A 24,631-nucleotide genomic window follows, 5' to 3' on the forward strand; every position below is an offset into this window, starting at 1 on the left:
ACATAAAACAAACACACCCACAACATTAACAACACGGACATTTTAACGACTGTATGAACTGCACACATGAACATTTAAGTAGTTAACACAGGTTTAACATCTACACAATAACTCACCAGCTCAGCTTCACCGACATCCGTACAGATAAACACATACGTGGGTAACACACATCACGCCCTATATTTTCATAGATTAATCCGCCCCAAATAAAATACAAAAAAATGCAGTAATTCCTCAACATAAATACAGGGGGTTTGGTTGGTGATAAATCGAAACAAATATAAAATATACACCAACCTATAAAAAATAGGAGAACTCCACACAACAATCCTCTGCTGCCCTTGTGCACCAACTGGAGTTATACAAAAGGATGTGGTACAGTTAATAATAAATGGTTGGTTATGGATGTTTTAGACCAGGGGTCACCAACACGGTGTCCGCAGGCACCAGGTAGCCCGCATGTACCATGTGAGGGGCCCTCAGTCACCAATAAGGTCGATCTAAAATCTGATTTACTTTCCAGGATTCAAACTCACAAATATAAATGTACATATGACAGAAGTAGTTATTACCTAGTAAAGTTAAATACTGCTGCACGTGGTCACATTTTAATATCAAATTAACCATTTTTAAATGTTTATTTTAACTGAAACATTGTGACATTGTTTGAGGTTTGGTGCATGTGTTGTGGTATGTTATAGTATAATACGCTACTGGTCAAAAGTGTTAGAACACCACATGTGGGGATGTGTCGATTTTCTTGAGTCCTTATTTTTCTTATTTTCAGCTTCCAATATCTCAGTAATTACATCACATAGGAAACTGATATTTAGTATAGTAATACAGCTCCACCGACTCTCTCAGAATACACAAAAACATCTGCTACATCTTCTCTGGTGGACATGCCAGCTCCTCAAAATTGGGAAAAGGTTTGTCGGGATTTGGGTCTGAAACATGTTTGGTCCTTCAGTAAACAACTTAGCATATGTAATTTCATCATCTTAGAGCTATGGACATACTTTCTTGCTTTACATTAATACATTCTGACTAATGCTACTTACATATATAAACATATATTGTACACACAGAAGGGCATTTTTTAAAATTGGAAATGGCAGTAAATATGTTGAAATTGATATAAGCATAGAAATTTAAGCCGGATGGACAATTTCACATTTTTCTGGACAACTGAGGAAGATTTTAAAACAAATGTGTGAAGTAAAAACCAGCATTTTCTATTAATTGTACATTACGTATTTATAAAACTGCAATTAAGTAAATATTGAGAACCTCCCGACCCCTCCCCCTTTAATTTTTTTTTTTAAAACATTCTAAAAAAAACAAAAAGAATAATGGAAGAATAAAACAAAATAATTTTTGGTCTTCAAACCTTCTGATCGCCCATAAAAAATGACTTATCTTCTCTTTCATAAAACATGTTTACTCCACCCTACAGTGGCACGTTACAGGTGCTAAATTTGTTTTTTTTCCTTCCAATCTTTCTGTACATATTTGAATTCACTTGTGTATAACAAATAGGTGTACAGTCATAAAAGCATCGAGTGAGCAGTCGATTTTTGAGAGTTTTCACAGGGTAATGGGAAAGTCTTCTGTTGTTGTGACATTCTACAAACACATTGTTCAAATATTCATGACAGTGAGTTTGTGTTTGATTTTAAAAAGCTCAGAAATTAACGCTGGCAGATGAAAGTTTGAGTCAGATGAAGACGTGTCATGCTGTGGAGTTGATGAAGTGTGAGAAGGACGAGAGGATGAGTGCACACACACACACACACACACACACATACACACACACGCACAGACCTTACATTTTAAGTCAATAAACTGCTTTTTGTTATACATTAATACAGAATCCATAAAAGAATTGATTAATATCTTAAAGTTCCTTTTTTTCTATACATTTCTCTACTTTTATGCTATTAAAATACCCATCGATGGTGAAAGCGTATTATACATTTAATATTATTATGTTTGACTCTGTGTTAAACCAGATCCTTTTTTTTTTTTTTTACTTTAAACGTCAAATAGTGTTGCAGTCCTCAGTAGAGCAGGGCTGGTTTTAAATAACAATATATTTAGATCAAACCAACCCATTGTTCCTCAAGTCAAATTTACTTAAATTTCCACATTTAGTCATTTTTTAAACAATTCAAGTTGTATTTAAGGCCATTAAATTATTATTATTATTTTTTTTTTATCACTGTATTTATTGAGTTTTTCATACAGATATAGAAAACAGTCCGATAAATTATTACCTGAAAACATTCAAAAGCTCTTTAGAATAAAATATTCACTTTTCCTGCGGATGCTTAAAAAGTCTTAAAAAGTCTTGAATTTACTTTGATTAAAGCTGTTGGAACCCTGGTATAATACAGCTTTATCTGTGATTGCAACAAGTACAACAACATCAGTGCAATTATTTAATTAATATTAATAGTAATAATAGTAAGTTAATTATTTATTGAGAGGAAAGGGGTTTACAAACTGAGAAGTAAAATGAATTTTAGGTCTGCGAGTGTGTAAACAACAAGGAAAAGCTTTTGTATTTCAGTTTGTGGAAAAAGATTCCTGGACAGTTTGCCAGTGGAAATTAAAGAATGTACAAATATCCAGCAATTTTAAAGGAAATATATTTATGTAGTATGTATAATGTGTTTTTTTGTGTGTATTATAATCAAAATCATATAAAGATGAGACAAAATGTTTTCATTAACGGCAGCAATGGTTAGAAAACAGGATGCTCAAAATTATATTATTTGTTTAGTGGGAAAAGGGGCGGGACTAATAAGTTTATACTTCCACCCACTCACTTCCCAACACAAAAAAGTGTGTATGCAGTAATATATGTGATATTGTTGTTTTTTTTTTCTGGAGGGAAGCCATCTGCATCAAATCTTTTTTTATTATTCTAATGTTGTTTTTTGTATTATTGCATTTGCAATTTATTCGAAATAAAACAGTAAATCAAACATTTTTAGAGGAATGCACATATTTTCCACAGCTAAAGGCCACGATCTTCTTAAAATCCTTGTCAGAGGTAGTAGGCTGGAAGTTTTCTCAGTGCTAAATCTGATGCATTAGCCTTTTGGCACAGCTGTCTTTTCAATGCTTTTGTCACTTTCCAAATTCTTTCTCAGACTTGTGCATCAGGCGTCATGTTGATCCCGCTCGCGAGCAATTTAGCTGAGCTTCGAAAACACAGAAGGAAAAATCTGCTGACGTTCAGCTGGGAACAATATTTTAACTCTTCTATTATCCTCAAATATTACTAACACATTTTACCATGGGGGTCAATTTCACCCCAGAGATATTTGCCTCCAGAAATTCATTTTCAGAAAATTGTTGACCAAGATTTTGTATCAGACACTCTATTTGTTGAATTAAAAAATAAGCCCTTGAAAATGAAACCATGACATTCTCTCTAGCGCCACCATCAGGACACACTTTTATATTAGAATTAATTTATTTTGAATAGTTTTCATCCAACTCTTCTCAAATTTACTGACAACATTAACGACCACCTGAGTATGAATAATATTGGTTGTGATGATGATATGACCTTTCCTGCTGCGCCACCATCAGGTCAAACTTTCAGTTTTTGAGTTAGTGTATCTTGGAAATCTTTAATCCTAATCTTTTCTAATTTGGAGTGCACATTAATGACTCTCATACTGATTGATATTTGTGACCTCCCTTCCTCATAAACATTTATTTACGGCTCCTTTTGAACATAATCCTCTGTCTCAGACACATGCTTCTCCACGTCACTTTCACTGTGAAAGAGCTGTTCCAAAACCTCATTTTTATTTTCAAATGTCATGTATCATCTCAAAAGTATAAACTCTGCACCTGCAGGTGTGGGGATGTAAAGTCATATATGGGTCTCACATAGACCGACACAGCTAAAACCGATTGGGGTCAATTTGACCCCAGAGGAACACCAAAGCGTGCAATATTCGTTCAGCACATTGAAAAAATATCATTGTGAAAGTTTTATGCTGAATTGTTTGTACCCATCAAATGAACAAAGTCATGAAATATGAAGCAAAAACAAAGTCAACTTTAATGATAAACATTGAATGTGGGTGAAATTGACCCCAAGGATAATAGGAGGGTTTAAAAGGAATTGGATGTTGGTTCTTCTCTAAGCCATGATTTGATGATGAAGAGGATCAAAGATTATAAATGTGGACACACTTAAAAATCAGAATCCATCAAATTTGGATTCAAAGACAGGTGGTAGAGGGACATGTGTGCAGGTAGGGTTAGCACTAGCACAGTGATGCTATCGGCCTGCTGGTTTACTTTTTATTCTTTGAGTGTCCATCTCTCCATCTGGGCTCTGTTTTCAGGTTTGTTCTGTTGATTGCCTCTAATGTGTTTGTTCACAGTCCTCCGGCCCTTCTATTTGTTTATGCAGGGCCAGTTTTGCCCTACGCCACTTGCACAAATAATTATGCTGGCTAATGAAGGGGCCTGCAGCCACGGCACTGGGTAAATGCCTTTCTGATGAGCATCACTCGGGGACAGCAGGTGGAGGCTTGGGCCTCCCAGGGACTAAGATTGAAGACCAAGAAGCCAGAGTGCCCCTCCCCTCCCCGCCGTGCTGCTTTTTTACTTGAAACCTCCAAGTATTTAACACATTTCATCAGGAGCCTCTGCAGCCGTGATAACTCACAGGATGATTGTACCACGAGAAAGTTATGGAGGACAGAAAGTTGTAATTATTTCTTGGACTCGTTTGAGCTCTTTCACAGTTTAGTTTTGTTGTTTTTTTCTGGCCTAAAGGTAATACTGACCATCTTTATTCAGGTGGACATACGTGATATATTCTACTAGGAATGTAAGGTTATATTCTTTATATTTTTATTTTAGATGTTTTTAAAACATGGATATTTTTCTTGCATGGTGATAAATGAAGAAATGTGCAGTTTATTTTTCATTTATGAGTTCAAACAGTTCAAACGTTTTTTTAGGTTATTTTGTCTAATTGTTTCTCCAAGAGTTTCTTTAAGAACAAATCGAGAATGTAATCATTAGTTGAGTGTATCCTTACAGCCCTATATTTTATACAGAGGTGGACTTCGTCAGTTTTCACGAGGGTGGTCGACCCTATTCAATTTCTCAAATCAACCCTCAGTAGATTAGATGAGAACTGGAAAGTTATAGACTGCCATCAAAATGACTATTTATAGATTTAAAGCTGCTGAAGATGATGATTAAAAAATTATATATATATATATATGATAAGTTAATAGCATAGGCCTCATTGATCAATAAATCAAAGGAATTTTGTGGTAAAATGTGTCCCTGTTGGAACGTCTGCATAAAAAAACATAGAGCAAAGTTTGGTTTTGGGGACCAGGAGCTGGTGGGAGATGTTACATTCTGGGCCACCCTTTGGCTCCTCATCCAGTCACATGAAGATTATACTGAATCTTCATCATCATCTCTTCTAAAAGAAAAGCAAATTTCTTTAGTTCCTCACCCTTCCCTGAGGCTTTCTGTGGCTTTAAGAACAAACAAACAAACAAACAAACGAAACCAAAACATCTATAGACCCTTAGCGGAATCTTTAGTTTCTAAATTTCCACATCACATTCATGGTGTCATGTGGAGAAAGAGCCTCATGAGACAGACTGACAGACAGAGATTTGGGTCTCTGTGTGTTAGTGCATGTCCATTGAATGGCTGTTAATATGAACATTGTGTGTGTGTGTGTCCGTGTGTGTGTGTGTGCGTGTGTGGTACATCAAGAACATGTGTGTGTTTGAGAAGGGTGGTGTCAGCTCGCTCCTTGCCACCCCATTTACTGTAGCTGTACCGCTGTGATCACAGACAGATGTATAAATCAAACCTCGCCTGATGGATTCATCAGGGTGGCGAAACGATCGCCTGAGAAGAACTCGCAACTCTCGCAGCATTCTGCGTTCTGTCGGAAAGGGTATGCAAAGAGCCTAAATGGATGAACGCTTGATTAATTCTTTGCCGGAGACGTTGGAGACAGCAGGAAATGTGTTTTTGCTTTGACTGTGTTTGCACGGGAATTTACGCATGCGGGGCGTGAGTTATGAGGCCTGAGTTTTGTACCTAGGGCTATTGTGCATAATGACGGCAGGTTTTGGAGAACTGCGAGCAGCCACTAAAGACTTGCTACCTGTGGAGCCTCGACAGCCTGTGTGTGGGTGCTAGTGTGTGTAACTTTGTGTCAAGGAAAACTAAAGCTGCGAAGCTGTGGAAGCAAGTTGTGGTATAGAAAGGAAAACTTTGTACATCAAGGTAACAAAAAAAAAGAGCAGAAGGAGAGATTGAAAACTGACCAACAATATATTTTACTGTAAAGCACATGTGTCAAACTCATGGCCCAGGGGCCAAATCTGGCCCTTTGTAGCATCCAATTTGGCCCAAAGGAGAAAGAAAACATGAATCATTGTGTAATATTTGCAGGTGCTCACAATTTTCTCTAGTGCTTATGTCACATGATTGCAGTCATTTTTTATGCTAAACAGTTTTTCTTCAAATTGTTACAATAAGTTTCCTTAATTAAATAGAAATTTGTCTCAAGATTTAGGACATTTAAAATGAAGAACCTGTTGGGACTGATATCTGTCACTTATTGGTCAGTTTATTACTTATTTTTCTAGTCTATACAGTAAGTAGAAGTGTAAACTCGGGCACAATAATGCTGAAATTACTAATTTTCCTGCATAAAATCAGTGGCTCTCTTGAGATCAAACTGCTCCTTATTTGGCCCCTGAACTAAAATGAGTTTGACACCACTGCTGGAATTACACAAAGGAGTCTGTGAGGCAAAGATTTAAAATGACAGGATTCATGAAATTTGAGCATTCACAATTTCCATGGAAGTTCAAGGATAACGATTTCCTGATGGGCAACTTCATCTACAGCTAGAAGCAAAAGACGGCACAGAAAACAAACACAAAAATCCAGTAAAAACAAGTAATGAGGGGAAAACCCCAAAAACAAAACAGGAATAAGTTTTGAATAAAAATTGTCATTTTTTTTTCTGGATGAATATCTTGAAACACCTGATTTATTAACATCCCAAATAAATAATAAGTTATAGCACTAAATTAGATGCGCACACAAATAGATTTTGCATACAATAGTTTGTTCACCGGTTGCATATGATTTACTGAGATTGATTTAGAGCTGTGTTTTTCAACCTTGGGGTTTCCCGGAATTCAAATGGGGTCACCTGAAATGTCTAGTAATTATTAAAAAAAAATATATATATATATATATATAATGATTAAATAAACTGGTGACTGATAATCGACTGTGAGGAACAGTAGATGTTGGAACTTTTTTGACACTTTTGCAAAAACAATTACAGGTTTTTTGAAGGCAGTACAAACTATAATTTTTGCATGTTATTATTTTGTTATTGTTATACATCATTTTTTTATAGCGCTTTTCTGGGTACTCAAAGTCACTTTACAATGAAAGGGAGCAGTGTTGGGGTTCGGTTCCTTGCTCAAACGAGGAGCACCAGTAGATTCATTACACCACCTCTGGTTCCTTTAGTCACATATCATGTGCATGCTTTATGTTTTGTTTTAATTTATTTATGTATTAATAACATTTCAATTCACCAGTTGATCAGTAATGTGACTTATGCGTTGCTCCTTTTTTTTGTCCAGGAGTAAAAGTCCTCCCCCATCTGTGGGTCCCCTCTGTGTGGTGGGATTAAAACATGAAGCTTTCGTCCATAGTTTCCCATAAATATCCAAATATCACACAAGCAGAACAAGATTTAATTGTAAAACTGCTTGTCTGGTTTTTCTGTATTTATATGTTTGTTCAAAGTCAGTAAAACAAAATAACCACACTGTTTATTTGTTATTTTGATTTGGTTTTAAACGGAATAACCAAAGAACGAAGGGTACTCGGATTCTTGTGATAAGTCCCTTATGCATAAGTTCAACAAATTTAAATACAGAGTTTTTTCATGTGGGTTTTGGGATTTGGGTAGACTGATAGCAAGTAGATACTTTAGTGTAACATGTTGTCATTTATAATAAAAAAAGGCACATTGTGTCGGGGTAAGCCGAGGGAGAGACAGTCTGAGTAGTAATTTACACAGTTGAAGAGCCAAATGGCAGACAGACTGTCGCCCTGCGTGTTATCACTGAGATTTGCACTCTGCTCGTTTTCTGCCTGTGTTTTTCTTGTCTGTATGAGTGAGTGTGTGTAGTTTGGTGTGTGTATCAACCCAGTTGGGTGGTAACATCAGAACGCCAGCATAAGCTGAACCATCTCATGTGCTCTGTGTTGTAAATGATAAAGTTTGCTTTGGTTTAGTGAAGCTGTCACGAGTGCGTAATGGTTTGTGTTTGTTCATAAGCTGAGGTCACAGTAAACGACTGGAGGTGGTTTTATTTTTTCTATTCTCTGCGTTTGTTATGAGGTACGCGTGCCTCTGCTTGTGTGTTTGTGAGTGAATATGTGTGTTTTAACAAATCTTTTGGAGGCTTCATTGCACTCATCGGGATATCAGTGTTGAGGAATGACGGTGTCAGAGCGGTGACAGTTGTGTGTGTGCGTGAGACGATTGATGAGCTCCAGTCTGACAACAGCCATATTGTGGAGAGAGGAAACGACGGATAGATGGAGAGAGAAACAGAGGGAGAGAAGACTTTGTACCCCCTCATCCTCACAGGTTAATATTGACACAGCCTGGGCAGATACAGAGCTTGAGGTGCTCATCTATCATTTTCAGTGGACACAAACAAACACACTCACACACAGTCATCCTGCTACGGCACGGGAACATCATGCCACGACACTACGACAAAACATACAAACTGTGGCACGTGTCAAACTCATGGCCCGAGGGCTAAATCCAGCCCTTTGAGCATCCAATTGGGTTCGCAAGAGAAAGTAAAAATGACAGAGAAAAAAACATGAATCATTGTGTAAAGCAGTGGTTCTCAAACCTTTTTTGGCTCAAGTGCCCCCCTTTTCTCTTATTTCTGAATCCAAGTACCCCTTTGCCTGACTACAACAGTTTGCTTAGAAAACTATAGAGCTGGGGTCACCAGGTAGCCCGCATGGACCATATGAAGGGCCCTCAGGAACTCTAGTCACCAATGATCTCCAACTAAAATCTGATTTATTTTCCAGGACTCAAACTCATAAAGATTAATACATACGATGGATGTAGTTAGTACTTAGTGAAGTTAAATACTGCTGATAAAGTTTTAGTATTAAATTAACATCTTTTAATTAGGAGAAATAAAGTGTTGTTTGTTGAATCTTAAACATTTCTAGCCTTATCTTAGTTTTACCCACATTGCCTAGTATGAATGTAGCGTGTGAATGAGTGTTGGTGGTGGTCGGAGGGGCCGATGGCGCACTATGGCTGCCTCGCCTCCGTCATTCTGCCCCAGGGCAGCTGTGGCTACAATAGTAGTTTGCCACCACTAAGTGTGGAGTGAAAGAATAATCCTTTAATTCTGTAAGGTGACTTTGAGTGTCCAAAAAACACTATATAAAATTGATGCACTATTATTATTATTATTATTATTTAGCCTCTAATTAAAGTGAAACCGTGAACATTTAGTATTTAAGGAATGCTTTTCTTTATTTTTGTCTGCACATGCTGTCAAAGGTCAACACTACAAGAAGTGCAATCTTTTTAAGACAGCAATGCATAATTGTGACCATCACCAGCCCTCCCTAAGGAAGGGTAAAAAAAACACTTTATTAAAGGGAGAATATAAACAGAGAGGGCAGTGTTACACCTGAGAGTGAGATGTGAAGTTGTAGTTGTGCATATTGTGTTGTGTATACAAGCCCTTCTGGTGACAAGTGTGAAGCTATAATGGTGGTGGCTGTGGACAGAGGGAAGGAGTGAGTGGTAATACCTAGAACAGGTATTTGGGATCAACGTGTCTAAATTAAGCCCAGCACAAGTTTTATCCCACAGCCCAAGGCATGCCAGTGCATCGTAGACCAATGTATGTGCAAAAACCGCTACTGTAAACCCAAGCGCTGTCCCGGACCCGAAGATGCAGCCAGGCCAGCGGAGAGAGCGGGGGCCACGGAGCCCCAGGCCACCCCCCACAGCCGAGCAGCCCCCCAGACACCCCCAAGATCTCAAGCCAATAGGCAGCCACTGCCCCCCCACATACACACCAAAGCCCCAAGGAGCCGAGGACCCAGTGCATCCCGCCACCCACCCCAACTCCAAGCCCCCGCCAACATCCTCCCCTCCACTCACACCCACACCCCCTCATCCAGGCCCCCAAGGGGAGGGCCTAGAGAGCCCCCTGCCGGCGACCCCAGCAGGGGAGCCAAGGCCCACGCCCCGCAGATGGCCCGAGCCGCGTCCAACGGGCAGCCTGCAAGCCAGCAGGGACCGGACCCCAGGCCAGGAGGACCCGAAATAGAAGCAGCACCACGAGTAGCCCCCTAGGAACGACGAACACATCCCCAGCCACCTAGGGCATCAAGCGGACGCAGCAAGTCGTCCCTCTGGCCCCCATACGCACCGACCGAGCCCCCCAGATCACCCTTTATTGACGCTGCCCTCACGACAAAGTCAGGCCCCCCCCCTCCCCAAGAGCCCAGCCAGACTACCATACCGGCATGCGGCGCATGCAGCCCCGAGGCAGCAGAGCTGCAGGGCACCACCCAAGCAGGGGCCACCCCGCGCCGCACCCACAGGCATGCAAGGATGCGGCCCGCTCTACCCACCTCAGAAGACCCCCGCCAGGACCGGCCCAGCCAGCCGGCCACGTCTGCCGGACTCCAAGAGCACCCCCCCCCCCCCCCGGGACCGGGGGGTGAACCCCAAGGGCGAGCCTCCCACCCCAGCACACAAACCGGCCACAGTCCAGCAGGACCGCACAGCCCCAGACGGCGCAAGGACAGCAGCCCATCGGACAGCGCAAGCCACAAGGCAATGCCCCCCACCGGCGTGCTAGCGAGGCCCTCCAATGGCACACACCCGGTGCGAAACAGCAGCCCCTAGCCAAGGGTGCCCCGGACCCACTCACCGGCCCGCAGATAGCAGGACAGACCTACCAGGAAAAATACATTTACATTTGAACCACTAAAACTTACCTTGGTGAGCACTAACAGTAAATGTTACAAAAATCCTTCTACAGTTTTGTTCCAAAGAAGTATCAAACCAGTATTGTTTAAGTTATAAGTAATATGAATAATAATATGCTAACTAAAGACACAAATAAGTGATAAAAGGCAATATTTAGTAATGTCAAAAAAAGTACAAATTAAGTTATGTCAGATCAACACAAAACAATATTAAACAAATACAATGGGCTGTAAACATGATGAAACTTTAGGAAGACATCTGTTTTGTGTCTTTATTTAATTTGATTTCAATTCAACTTTATTCATAAAAAGCCAACTAAAATAAAAAGTCACATCATAACGCTCATAACAAAATATAAAATAAAGAAAAAACAACAATTCCACATAAACAAGCATCAGCTACAGTAAAAAAAAAAAACTCTCTTTTAGAATAGAAGCTTTTATTGTCATTGTACACATGTACAACATTAAGGTGCTCTCCAAGTATAACATAAAACACACTCTTAAATATACATGTTTGAGCCAGAGTCGGACCCGGCGGAGCGAGATGAAAATGAAGATGATGAACCTGAAGAACCCAAACAAGTGAGCTAACACAAGCACCGAGCTAACGCTAGCGCCAAGCTAACGTCACAAAATGCATTTTAATACAGTCTTTTCGGAGACAAAAACGGCAAAATACAATGACTAATGAAAACTTTAGACTTAAATTAAACCACGTAGGCCATATCATCAAGGATCTAAAACGAGCACACAGCGCTAACATATGAAGACGATGCAACTGCTAATGCTAACAAAACAATGACACTTTTTAGCGTTATTTACAGCTTACCGAAGTGCTCTGTTCGTCGTCTCCAAAGATAGAAGGAATTGAACCCTCAATCAGACAAAGTCTTTTGGCAAATCCTTCTTTACACTGGCGGAGGTTGCAGAAGCAGTCATCCTTGAAGTGCTTCACGCACACAAAAATGACCTTACCCACAGATGTGGGTACATTTCCGTGAAAAATAAAACTCAACCAGGCACTTTGAAAAGGTTCTGATGCTGGGAGATGTTGTAATGAAGCGTGTGGGTTACTACATCCAACAACCGAACATTTTGACTTATCCTCTCGTAACTTCTGCATCCTGGAGCTTGGACTACAAAATAAAAGCGAGAAATAAAAATGGCGGATTGCTCGAAGTGTTGGACCTGGAGTCGATGTACTAATTTGGCAGTTCCCCTGACGTTATTGTTCAAAAAACGTAATAGAGAATCGAAAAATCGAAACAGATGGAAAAATATGACCAAAACAGAATATAAAGATATCAACGAGCACCTGAAGAGATTAATTTGAACTTTTCTGTGCTTCTAAACAATCTAAATATACATCAAAATGCATTTAAGGGCTAAAAAAGTGGATTTAGAATGATATGTCCCCTTCAAAAGATTTTATAACGGGGGGACGAAACGAGGTGCAGCACTTCTCTAGAAAGTCCCCTAACAGCCTCTGTCTACAACTTTTGCCCATTTACTCAGTCAGTCGACAGGTGTGAGAACATGAGTTTGAGCTGGAGCTGATACAACAATTGAAAAAATCACACAGTGTCTGCCTGTTTTTACTCTTCTGTCTCGAACGATATAGATGGTGTCCGGGTTTTTCATATATACAGTATATATATATATATATATATATATCGTGCCGTGACCACTAGGGCTGGGTAGGCACATTGCAAATCGAGACCACCAATGACAATTTCATGTTTCTGCTGTCAAGTGTTAATTCAATTCAAATCAATTTTATTTGTATAAAGCAATTTCCAACAAAGTCATCTCAATGCGCTTATCAAAATATAAAATTCATAAAAAGAAAGAAAAAACCCAATAAGATCCACATGAACAAGTGTTTCACCATCTAACAAAATCAATATCATAAACACCATTAAAAAAACATAAACAATTATTTAATATAGCCTCCATACTCTCCCAACAAGATATATCTCATGACACGACAGCGCATCCTTTGTTTGTGTTGGAAACACAGAAATACAGAGAAAATGACAACTTAGAACAGCCTCAGTGAGGAGCATCCACAAAGTCAATCCTTCCTTTTGTACCATTCACTGTGAAAAGTATGAAACATGTTCTGACCTTACCTTAGCTGAAGCTCTGGTAACTCAGGTGTTGGTCTCCATCTTTTAAAAGCTGTCGTTTTTCCTCAAAACAAAGTTTCTCTATCATCTTTAGCGCTGTCATCCACACTGTAGTGTTATCCCGCCCACTAGCTAGAGAACGTAGCAGCAGAAGTCACGTGTCATCTATTCACTAATGTGCTGTGAACTTACGTATAGCATTTAGCATAGCGCGGTTACGTGCAAAGGCAGCTCTCTACGCTGCCTTTACGCATAAATGGATGTCATATTGGGGACCTGACTGCGCATGCGCAAACACGTAAAATCACACAATGGGAACGGAGGCAGAAGAGCGACGTGCCTTTGGGAGCGCTGTTTAGTAATTTGGGCTATGAAACGCACAAAATTCGGACACTTTCAAACTTATAGGTACTGTAGGCTATTGGAAATGGAAAAATAAATAATTTATAATTAAAAAAAATAAATAAATTAAATAATCAAAATATTAATTCACCCTTGGGTAGGCACTGCCTACCTTGCCTACCCTGACGGCACGTCACTGATATATATATATATATATATATATATATACAGGCGGGGGCAAGGAGATATATTTATGTATTTAGTACAATGCCCCAGACTGTTTTATTGTACAGTTACACAGCGGTGGGGATCAATGACTTAAGGCACCCAAACTGTAGCATTACTGCCACCTTTAGGAGGAGAGCTGCTGTGCAGGAGCCCATATATGGAGGGTTAGCTTCTGGAGCTAAGCGTGGAGGAAGCTACAGCTGGACCCCTCTCACATATTTTGACCATATTTGGTCAGTATAATATAATATTTGTCCATTATAATAAAAGGCTTTTTAATATCTCTTTCCTCATTTAGATGTTTTTAAATTTTGGAGTGCCTGGTTTTCCCATTTTTTGACACATACAGTATTTCAACATTGTTTGACATCATCAACAGATAACACACAAAAAGATATGGTTTTACGTTTATTTTATATTGCCACAACACAATACACAGTTTCAGAATTTTTTTTTAAAATTGTGATTTAATGCCATTAACTCGGCAAAATCATGTGAATAATTGTGAATAAAGATTTTGATAATTTGACAGCACTAATGTAACTATATTCAAGACAACTCGTGTACATTTATATTGATAAAGCTACTTTTAGGCTCTAATTTGCGTTTTTCAACCTTGGAGACGTGACTCCATGTGGGGTCACCTGAAATTTGAATGGGGTCACCTGGAATGTGTTAAAAACTGATTAAATAGATATTTTTAATTAAAAACACAACACAGTCTTAAACAACTGTATTCTATACTTTCACTTTCTCAAATATAAATCTAGTTCAAACAAAAGGCAGCATAAAGACAATAAGAAAGATTAAGAAAAAGAAGAGAAAAAATACAGTATTCAAATATCTGCATCTTGCCACTTTGTGCACTAATCCTGGCTAATCTGTATTTGTTACACAGTAAAACAAACATGATCAAAAACCTATTCTAGAAAAAAATTGGTAACACTTCACTTTAAGTTTTGTACATAAAGGCTGACATTACGTTGTCATTATCTGTCATTAGCATGAATGAGGGGTCATTAAGGCTGTCATTAAGTGTCGTTTGTTACCCTAACCTGATATATCCTACTGAACTAGAAGTATTGTTACTTGATTGAAATTGTATTTAAGTACAAGTACAAGGAAGTCATACATAAGTAAAATGTAGCTCAATTAAATAGTAGTTACTTTCACTCTCCACGTTTATATATAGACGGTTCCCTCACATACAGTAAACATCTCATGTAGAAACTTGAAAAGAAAGAGACCAAATCTTACACAGTTGGAACTTCATTTATTTCCACAAAGACATCTGAATAAAATAAAAGGTTTTGTCAAAATGTTCAATTCTTTTTGAAATAAAATAACACCAATTAATTCAATTCAAAATAAAATACAGTACATTCTCAGGCTCTAAGTATAGATGCTGTACATTTATGAACTCTAAAACTGAGAAAATAACCAGCATTCAATGTTGTTTTTGGCGCCGACCAATCAGATTACGGTCAATCTGATTGGTCGGCTATTATGTGACGCATTTGATTGTTGTCTGGTCATTTCCGTTTTTCGTAGTTTCACAATGTTGATCATTTAAAAACCAAAAAATAATAATTGACTCAAAATGTAACCAATTACTTTACTTATTTTAAAATGTACTGAAATATAAGTAAAATGACTGATTTATAAAAATACTCTAACCCCACTAGATCTCTCCACCTAACCCAAAAAATGCAAACATAGCTCCAAAGGAGTAATAATTTAGCAAAAGGCACTTAATGATGGCTTAATGACACCTTATTCATGCTAATGACAGATAATGCCAGTGTAATGTCAGCCTTTATGTATAAAACCTTCAGTAAAATGTTCCCAGATACGCAAACTCAAGTGAAACAAACAGGGTATTACAAAAGCTTTGTCAGTTTTTTTCATAAATGTCTGTTTAGTTTGAAAGTTCAACTTAAATAAGCACAGCAACAATTTTGAGAACTCCATTAAACCAACAATTGCACAGCCAATCTGGAATAATCAAGCAAATGTGTTTTGAAAAGTATCACTTTACACACTTTCTGAGTAACCCTGCTTAGCAAATTAAAGTTGTCATAACGTCGTTGTTAATCATTTCTGAGAAAAAAAAAGAAGTTCCCTTGACAAACAAAACTATTAATTAATGCAACTTTCAATCCATCAATCATTGTGCGTGTCACTGAATTACCATAAACTGTGCATGGTTGCTGTTTTAAGAGCAAACAGTTAATTTCCAAACTATAAATCACAAAGTGCCTCTCTACCCCTCTGTGCTATTTGACAGCTTCGTCTCTCATTGCCACAGATGAAGAGCTTGCTTGAAACCAACCAGTTTAACACAATTATTTCAAGTCTTTAGTAAAATTTATGACTTTTTAAAAAGTTTTCCCAAATTAAAAAGTGTCTCTTCTTCCCGTTTAGGCCTGGTATGGTTTTGTGGGAGGGCTAAAGTCCTTCAGTCACTGCCATGGTTTTGATGGTCTTGTCATCCTGTTGACCATCAACGACGCCGTTAGTCATCCACGCCAACAGGTGGCCGTCTACTCCAACAACCCTGATGTCTTAGACCAGGTAAAGTAAATGAAATACTCAATTACATTGGAAATATCGGTAACACTTGAAGTTTTATACAAAAGGCTGTCATTACGCTGTCAGAGTGAGGTATCGGGTAACAGGAAAACCTCTGTCATTTATCAGACCAAACTGACTCATGACTCAGCAAAACCTCCATCAGATGAAACGGCCTCATATGTCAAACCAAGTTCCGTCAAATTACACGGCCTCAGGCTTCAAAATAAAATTCATCAGACTCACCGGCCTCAGGCTTTAAAACAGGACACGATGTTTTATTTTGAAGGAACCAAAAGTACCCATGACGAAGTAAGTTCAAAATAAAATAACAGCTTTCAACTTACTCTCATATCCGAAGTAGCACATTTTGATGACGTCGTGTATTTCCGTATGTGTATTTTGAAAGCTGTTATTTTATTTATTTATTTTTAAAGGTTAAGATATATCAATGTTTCATTTAACTATGTATTTATTATTCAAACAATACGTTGCTATATCTTAACTTTAAAAAAAAAAAAAGGAAAACGTCTTTTCAACTCACTTCGTCATGTCTACTTTTCCTTCAAAATAAAACGCCATGTCCTGTTTTAAGGACAGAGGCCATTGAGTCTGATGACTTATTTTGAAGCCTGAGGCCGTGTAATTTGACGGCGCTTGGTTTGACATGTGAGGCCGTTAGATTTGACAGAGTTTTTGCTGAGTCGTGAGTCCGTTTGGTCTGATAAATGACAAAGTGAGGTATCGGGAAAATCTCTAAGACCTGACGATGTTCAAAAATGTACACCCTAATGTTTATCTGTATGTATTATCTGTCATTAGCATGAATAAGGTGTTTTTCAGTTGTCATGAAGTGTCATTTGCTAAATCATTGATTCCAAACTTTTTTGGCCAAAATTCACCTTTCTCTTATTTCTGAATCCAACTACAACATTTTGCTCGGAATTCTATGAAAAAACAACTATAGAGCATAATAATGGAATCAATGAGTGATACACATTTTAAAGAATCTCATATTTGTTTTTTTCTTAAGAATTTTATATTTTGATAAGCTCTACAAGATGACTATTGTAATGTGTAATTGGGGCAATATAAATAAACTTCAATTTAATTTACTTGTTTAAATAAGTGGAAAGAAACTGAATAATTAATTTATATATATATATATTTCTTTTTTTTTTTTTTTTAAATCACTTTTGGTCTTCTCATAACTGGTGTGGGACCAAGACTAATCCTTGTCATTTCAGTTCATGTTCTAAACAAGATAATTTCCATCATCATTATTATGATTTTCATGTTAACTAAAAAATAAACATTATAAAACCCCATATTTTTAATGGTTTTATTTGTTTTACACCTTCTCTCTCTCAAGTTATGACACCTTTGGAGCTATGTTGGCATTTTTTGAGTGAGGTAGAGGGATCCAGTGGAGTTAGGTAGGGTTAGGGTAACGAACGACACTTAATGACATCCTTCATGACACCTTATTCATGCTAATGACAGATAAAGACAGCGTAATGTCAGCCTCATGTATAAAACTTAAAGTAAAGTGTTACTGAAATATCTAATAATGTATTTCTTGTTCTATTGGTTATTAAGATTAAAGCTGCCACCGTTAAAACTTTTTATTTTTGTTTTTATGTCAATATTTATATTTAGCATATCCCAGGTTGTCTTGCATGCTTCCTTGTGTGAATCTATCTATCTGTCTGTCTGTCTGTCTCTGTGTATCTGTCTGTCTACATATTTCTCTTATTTTAGTGATTATTTATTTATTTAATTTATATTATATGATATGTATTTAATGTAAAATAAACTATTAAAATAATTGTGTACGCCTCATAGATCAATGAACGGAACATCACTTACACAAAAAAAAGAATACGGTTGAATTTGCCGCTCAATTGTTTGTTTTTATCTCCACCTTGAATAATGCGTTTGTTGACATTTCACACATTGCATTGTGGGAAGTTGAGGAGGTCAGTGATTTGCTTGACACCATTTTTGCTCTAGTTTATTACCAGTATTTCTCATCATATCGGAAAGAAAGATAAAAACACTTCTATGAACCCGTCTCCAAGACTCTACAACCCATAATGCAATGCGCAAAAATGTCAAATGTGTGTTTATGATGGAGATGAAAACCAACTCTCAAGTGGTAATTTTGACCTTTTTCTTTTCTTTTTGGTGTAAATGATGTCCGATTCATTGATCTATGAGGCATACGCTTTGAAGGTTTGAAATAATTGTTGTAGCAAAGCGCTGTAGCTGCATTCTTCTTTTGTTTTCTGTCAAAAATGTAATTGACAGGGTAAGGATGTTAAAATGATGTGCTTCTCATTGCAGGTTTGCTGTGAGTTGGAAGAATCTTCCAGCTGGTCTCTTTCTGGTGAACTAGATGCTACTGGGTGTCTTAAGGTTTACCACATTCCAATGAACACCACTACATCCTTTGGTACTCCTCCTCTGCTTGAGAAGGAGATCCATGATATCCTGAGGGACTTTGTGGACCAGCGTACCTCCGTACTGGCCTGCGATCCCAGCAGCAGGACCTCTTCAACAGAAGGAGTAGCAGGCAGTGTGGAGTTCTCTCAGGGCTCATCAGGCATCAATGACATGGATGGTTCTGACATAGAAAAAGCTGAGGGAGGAAATGAAGAAGGCGCGATAGCAAGGTATATGAATTATCGGTAACACTTTACTTGAAGTTTTATACATAAAGCCGACATTATGCTGTCATTATCTGTCATTAGCATGAATAAGGTGTCATGAAGGCTGTCATTAAGGCCATGTTTACATGACAATGTTTTGTTTCTGTTTTTGTTTTCAAAAAGTTAATGTTTGCCTAAACCCGGGGTCAGGCTTCATTTCTATCTTTTTATCACTACTCTGGTTGGGCTCAGCTCAATGCTGCGCAGTAAATTAACAATCAGGTGATGCGTTTCAAGAAGCGTGAGATGACGCACAAATGTTTGCTTAACTTGTTGTGTTGCTGTGCGTGTCACGTGTGTAGAAGTAGCTCTCTAAGCTGCATGTGTTGCAGCAGTAAATCGGTACGTAGCATGTAGCGGTAAATGAAACTGTCATGTTTACAGTTTAATGCAGAACAAGTGGCTAATAAATAAAGCTGAGTTATTAAAGAAACTTGCCTACATGTGCGCACTGCACACAGATGTGAATAGTGTCAGCAGCAATGGGTTCAGGCTTAAAGAGAGATCGGCTTTATTTGGGTTTGGGCCGTGTTCTGATGGCTACGGGTCGGGTCTAACATTGTAGGTTTGATTAAAGCTGGCCTTTCAGGCTCTGCAGCTGCAGTGTGCATGCTTGTGATACAGAAATTGTCGTTCGTTAAATGATGACACCTTTGGAGCTATGTTGGCATTTTTTAGGTTAGGTGGAGGGATCTAGTAGGGTTAGGGTAATGAAGGGTTAAGGTAACGAATGACACTTAATGACAGCCTTCATGACACCTAATTCATGCTAATAACAGGTGCCCTGTCATAATAATGACAGCGTAATGCCAGCGTGTTACGGAATCATCTATCCATGATTTTTTTAAATCTTTTTAAAAATATATATATATATAATTCAATTGACTGAAGATGTTTTATATTTAAACAAATATATTAAAAACACTATGTTGTATTTCTGTTGGACAGAGTGATGGCTGATGGTGAAGAAGACTCAGGGCGAGCAGGAGCGTGTGCTGGTGGGGAGCTAATAAGCCCCGATAGCGGTATGACCACCATTCGCAGCAGCCGATCCTCAAAGGAAAGCTCCGTGTTTCTCAGCGATGACAGTCCAGTTGGTGAGATTGGAGCGAGTGGAGGGCCAGCAGCAGGATCTGGAGGAATGTTCCTGAAGCATCCTTCTCCTCTGGGGTGTTCATCTCTTACTCCTCCTGCCCCTCCAGAGAGGCGGAAGAACCGCTCAAGCAGGAATAAGCTTGGCAATGTTGACTTGCTAGGTTTTGATCCACTACAAAGCAGTGACCACACAATACCAACAGGAGGAGAAATGGCAGATTTTGATGAAAGAGACAAAAGAGCAGGGAGCTCTACCCTATCTGAACTTGAGGAACTAAGCTTGCTCGACTTTTCTGTTGGAGGGCTTGAACACCGGGATCAAATTCATGGATGTGAGCTGAGTGACACCGTGGTGCCTCCAACACCCGTCAACAGCCTTGTTGGTAGCCGCCCACCGAGCAGTTGTGGGGTTAGATTCTTCCCAGAGGACGTAGTAGAAAGGATCAATGGTCTTCAGCACAAAGACAGTGTGTCCTCGTCTTTGTCTGAGACTTGGGATGAACTTGGTTTCGAAGCCCAAGGAGCTTTGTCATCAGGAGACATGAGTAGTTGGAGCAGGCTCAAATTTGTAGAAAGCCCTCAGAATGTTTTAGAAGAAGACGAAGAGCCAGTCTGTGACATGGTCGAAAGAGAAAACAGAGAAGACATCGTGAAACCTGAAAATGTGCCTCAAAGGGTAAAGAATCTTCAGCCTCAGCTCAGTCTAATCACAGAGCAAACTGAATTATACGACAACTGGAAGTCAGAATCTCTATTTATCGATCAGTGGAATCCTGTCAGCCTTGCCGAGCTTCAGTTGACACCACCAGAGGATGAAGAAACCGAGAAATACAGAGCTTGCATTAAAGCTGCCGCAAAAGGCAGGACAACTTCTTTGTCGATGAAGAAAGTTATCCATAACACATTAACACCAGATACATCTAAAGAGGAGGAAGATGTGGCTCAAGGACACAAGAGAAATGAATTGACGGAGCCTCTTGACTTCTGGACGTACTCGGCCCAAAAGGGGTTCCTTAAATCCGACAGTGGGACCACAACTTCTTACCCTGAATCCCTCGACATGTGGAATACGACGATTCGCGAGGACAGTATCTCACCTCTTACAACCCCGGACAACCTGTCTGAAAACTCGGGTTCTCTTTGTGGACTGCAGCCCATTTTCAAGAGTAGTACATCTATGGAGAGCCCACTTGGGTATTCTGAAGGTGGAATGCACATGTGGAACACGACCATACGAGAAGACAGCTCGTCTACAATAGCCAGCCAAGAAGGAGCTGAAAACGGAAAAGACCACAGTCGAACGGGGTCAATGGATGCCAAAGAGCAACTTGAATCACTTGTAGAGAAACAGGAAGGGGAAAAAGCAGAGGAAGAGGATGGTGGTTTAGATCTTCATCAGATATCAGATTATGAGGCAAAGGGGAATAATTTCAATGTCAAAATTATTATAGAGACTGTAGAGGGGGAATCGCAGGAAGAGGAAACGGGCAATGAAGGCAAATCAAATGTCCAGGGTGAGCAGTTATTACAAAATGAGACTCCTTCCGTTATTGAAGGCAGTTCCATGTGTGACTTACCCGTCCAGGGCATGGTCACTTCCACATCTGAGTATGACAATATCGGAGCATGGAGTCTTATTTCCTCACCTGATGTCCACTTTAGCTCTGTAGGCGAGCTGATACAGCTCGAGGGAGAGTCCAGCCCTTTTATAGGTCTGACCCAACCAGTTCAGCTAAGTGACAATGACCACAATGTTGACAATAAAGTAGAAATTACAGATAAAAAGCAATTAGCCAATCAAGTATTTTTGTTTGAGGAAACCAGTTCATTGGGTCCTTCGAGCAATTGTGTACAAAGCTCAGTTGAAGCTAAATTCGACATTAAAACTAGAGAAGGCTCAGATTCTGACTCATCTCCATTTTTTATTGTGGAATGCTCCACTGTCCCCCAACATTCATCATCATCATGTCCAGAAAATGGCCAAATCCCAAGTGGTGCAAGTTTAGAAAGCTTAGTTTCAACCAAGCCTGGTGACACGCATTCTGTTTCTTCAATACCTAATCTTACAATTGGTATAGAAAATACAGACAAACCTTCATTTAAAAGCTTGGAGGAAATTGAAATTGTTGAAAACAGATTAGCAGAAGACATATCCCTGAGCCCCAGATCTGGTTGGGAGGGGAAATCAGCAAACAGCCCTGACATCCTTCAAGCAGGTAGTCAAGATAAACATGGGTCAAGTTCAGATGCAGACTCATGTTCAGGTCTGGAGATGGAATACATTATGGTCTCGGGTACAGTCAGGGACGCACAGACTGAATGTGGTCGCATGCCAAAACAGGACAACAGGCATTCAAAAGTGCAGAGAAAGTCTATGGAGACGTTTAGTTTACTGTCATATGCTGCCACGGTACTGCAAACTCAGGCCCAAACGACACGTCAAGATCAACCAAAGCAAAACCAAATCAGAGAATCTGACAGCTCATCCATGGCAGATTTGGAGACTCAGGACCAAGGTAGTCTTGAAAACTTCACACAGCAACATCTGGTGCCAAAAATGATTCTTCCAAGCCAGTCAAAACCTAGCTCGGAATCATTTCAACAGTCCGAATCAAGACCACAAGTTAACGTCGAGCAGTACGACAAAGAAACGAGCTTCGTGACCCGAAGTGCATCGCCATCATTGCGATATTCGTCAGATCACTTCCTGAAAACCAGAGAGGAAGTTTATGTCCATTCCCAGATCTCAATGGAAGATTCCGATGAGGGCGGCCAGTCACCATCTGCACCTCCAGCGTGTCCTACTTCCTTTGGGGACTTTCATGAATTTGGGCATCAGTTAATGAGAGAAGACATTTCTCAAACCACTTCCGAACCTGAATCTCCTGCACTCACCAACAGCTCGTTTTCCCACTCTAGCTCTCAGATCGAGACTCCTGGTAGTGACTCTGCAGAAAAAGGACTGGGGCTACCTTTTTCTGGAGATTTAATGGAGGAGGACATGGATGAAGAGGAGAGGGAAGAGGAAAGCCGGCGATCCAACTCGCAGTCGACTTCAAATGTAGAAACCCATAGAATAGAGGGACAACAATCAGGATCAGCAGATCTTTTAAGTTTTACAGAGGACTTAGTCAGGGGCCCATCCTCTCAAACTGATCGACAAACTATTTGGCCAAACACAGACGTATTTCTACAGAACAGTGGGACATGTTGCAGCGGACAACCCATGCTGACAGATGCGTGTGATAAATGGTCAAGTGATCAGCCGACAGGGGACTGTGAAGCTTCTCACCAAATCTATTCATCGGATTTAGGGTAAGAAACAATAACTACATTATGCCATTCATCCAGGTTGTATATATATCTACTTCATACTCAGTCGGAGTCTGTACCAACTGTCATTAGATGTAAAGCAGCACCATCTAGAACATTTGAAATTTAAATGTAGTGGGAGTGAGGAGAATTGATTTTGGATAAATGAGGAAAAACATAAAATAGTTTTTCAACATGTTTTTCACAGAGCTGTAAAGAGTACTGATATATCCTACTCAAGTAGAAGTACTGTTAGTTGATTAAAATTGTACTCAAGTAAGTAAATAAGTAAGTAAAATGTATTTGTATAGCGCTTCTCACAGACAATAGTCACAAAGTGCTTAACAATAGTAAAATAAATAATTAAAAGAACGCATGTAATTCAGTAATTAGTATAAAGTATAACAAAACACAATGCTTGGTCAGGTTGGACAAGAATGCTTGCTGAAACAAATAGGTTTTTAGGTGCTTTTTGAGGGCATCCACTGTGTCCAGGGAGCGCAGCTCTGAAGGAAATACAAGTCCAAGCAAGTCCTACATGAAATACTGAAGTACAAGTAAAAAGTACCTCAATTAAATAGTACTCAAAGTAAAAGTTGATAGTTACTTTCACCTATTTTTGGTAATAAATCTTGCCAAGATTCCCTTGCATACAGTAAACATCTCATGTATGAACTTAAAAAAGAACAAATTTTATTTTTCACAAAGACATCTGTATAAAATAAAAGGTTTGTCAAAAATGTACAATTCTTTAAAAAATAAATGAAACCAATAAATGAAATTCAAAATACAAAAAAAAATCTGAGGTTGTAAGTGTAGCTACATTTATTAACTGAGAAAATAACCTCCATTCAACGCTGTTTTGGTGCCTTGCATTTAGGGATGTAATGATTCACTCAACTCCCGATACGATTCGATTCACGATACTGGGTTCACGATACGATTCTCTCATGATTTATTTTACAAAATGGGACTTTATTTTTTGGGGGGAAAAAAATAGAAAATACTGTATTATTTTCCTTTCATATTTCATTGTCAAAAGAATCCCTTGATGAACTATTCAAAACAATGCAATTTAACTAAAAATAAATCTTGAATGAAATAAATAAAGTAATAATACAAATGAAGAAGTCTATT

The 24,631-nt window shown here is 38.9% G+C and overlaps 1 protein-coding gene across 6 annotated transcripts in view; it reads left to right on the forward strand.

Annotated features, from left to right (window-relative positions):
- Positions 1 to 24,631, forward strand: part of LOC114469592 (uncharacterized) — an 84,804-nt gene that overhangs the window by 27,644 nt on the left and 32,529 nt on the right. For all 6 annotated transcript variants that reach the window (XM_028457228.1, XM_028457231.1, XM_028457232.1 and 3 more), the window contains 3 exons: positions 16,230 to 16,379; positions 18,723 to 19,051; positions 20,036 to 23,497. In XM_028457228.1, coding sequence (XP_028313029.1) covers positions 16,230 to 16,379; positions 18,723 to 19,051; positions 20,036 to 23,497 — 3,941 coding nt within the window. The remainder of the gene's footprint in view (positions 1 to 16,229; positions 16,380 to 18,722; positions 19,052 to 20,035; positions 23,498 to 24,631) is intronic.

Source organism: Gouania willdenowi, chromosome 9, assembly GCF_900634775.1.
Source record: "Gouania willdenowi chromosome 9, fGouWil2.1, whole genome shotgun sequence".
Classification (NCBI taxonomy): Eukaryota; Metazoa; Chordata; class Actinopteri; order Blenniiformes; family Gobiesocidae; genus Gouania; species Gouania willdenowi.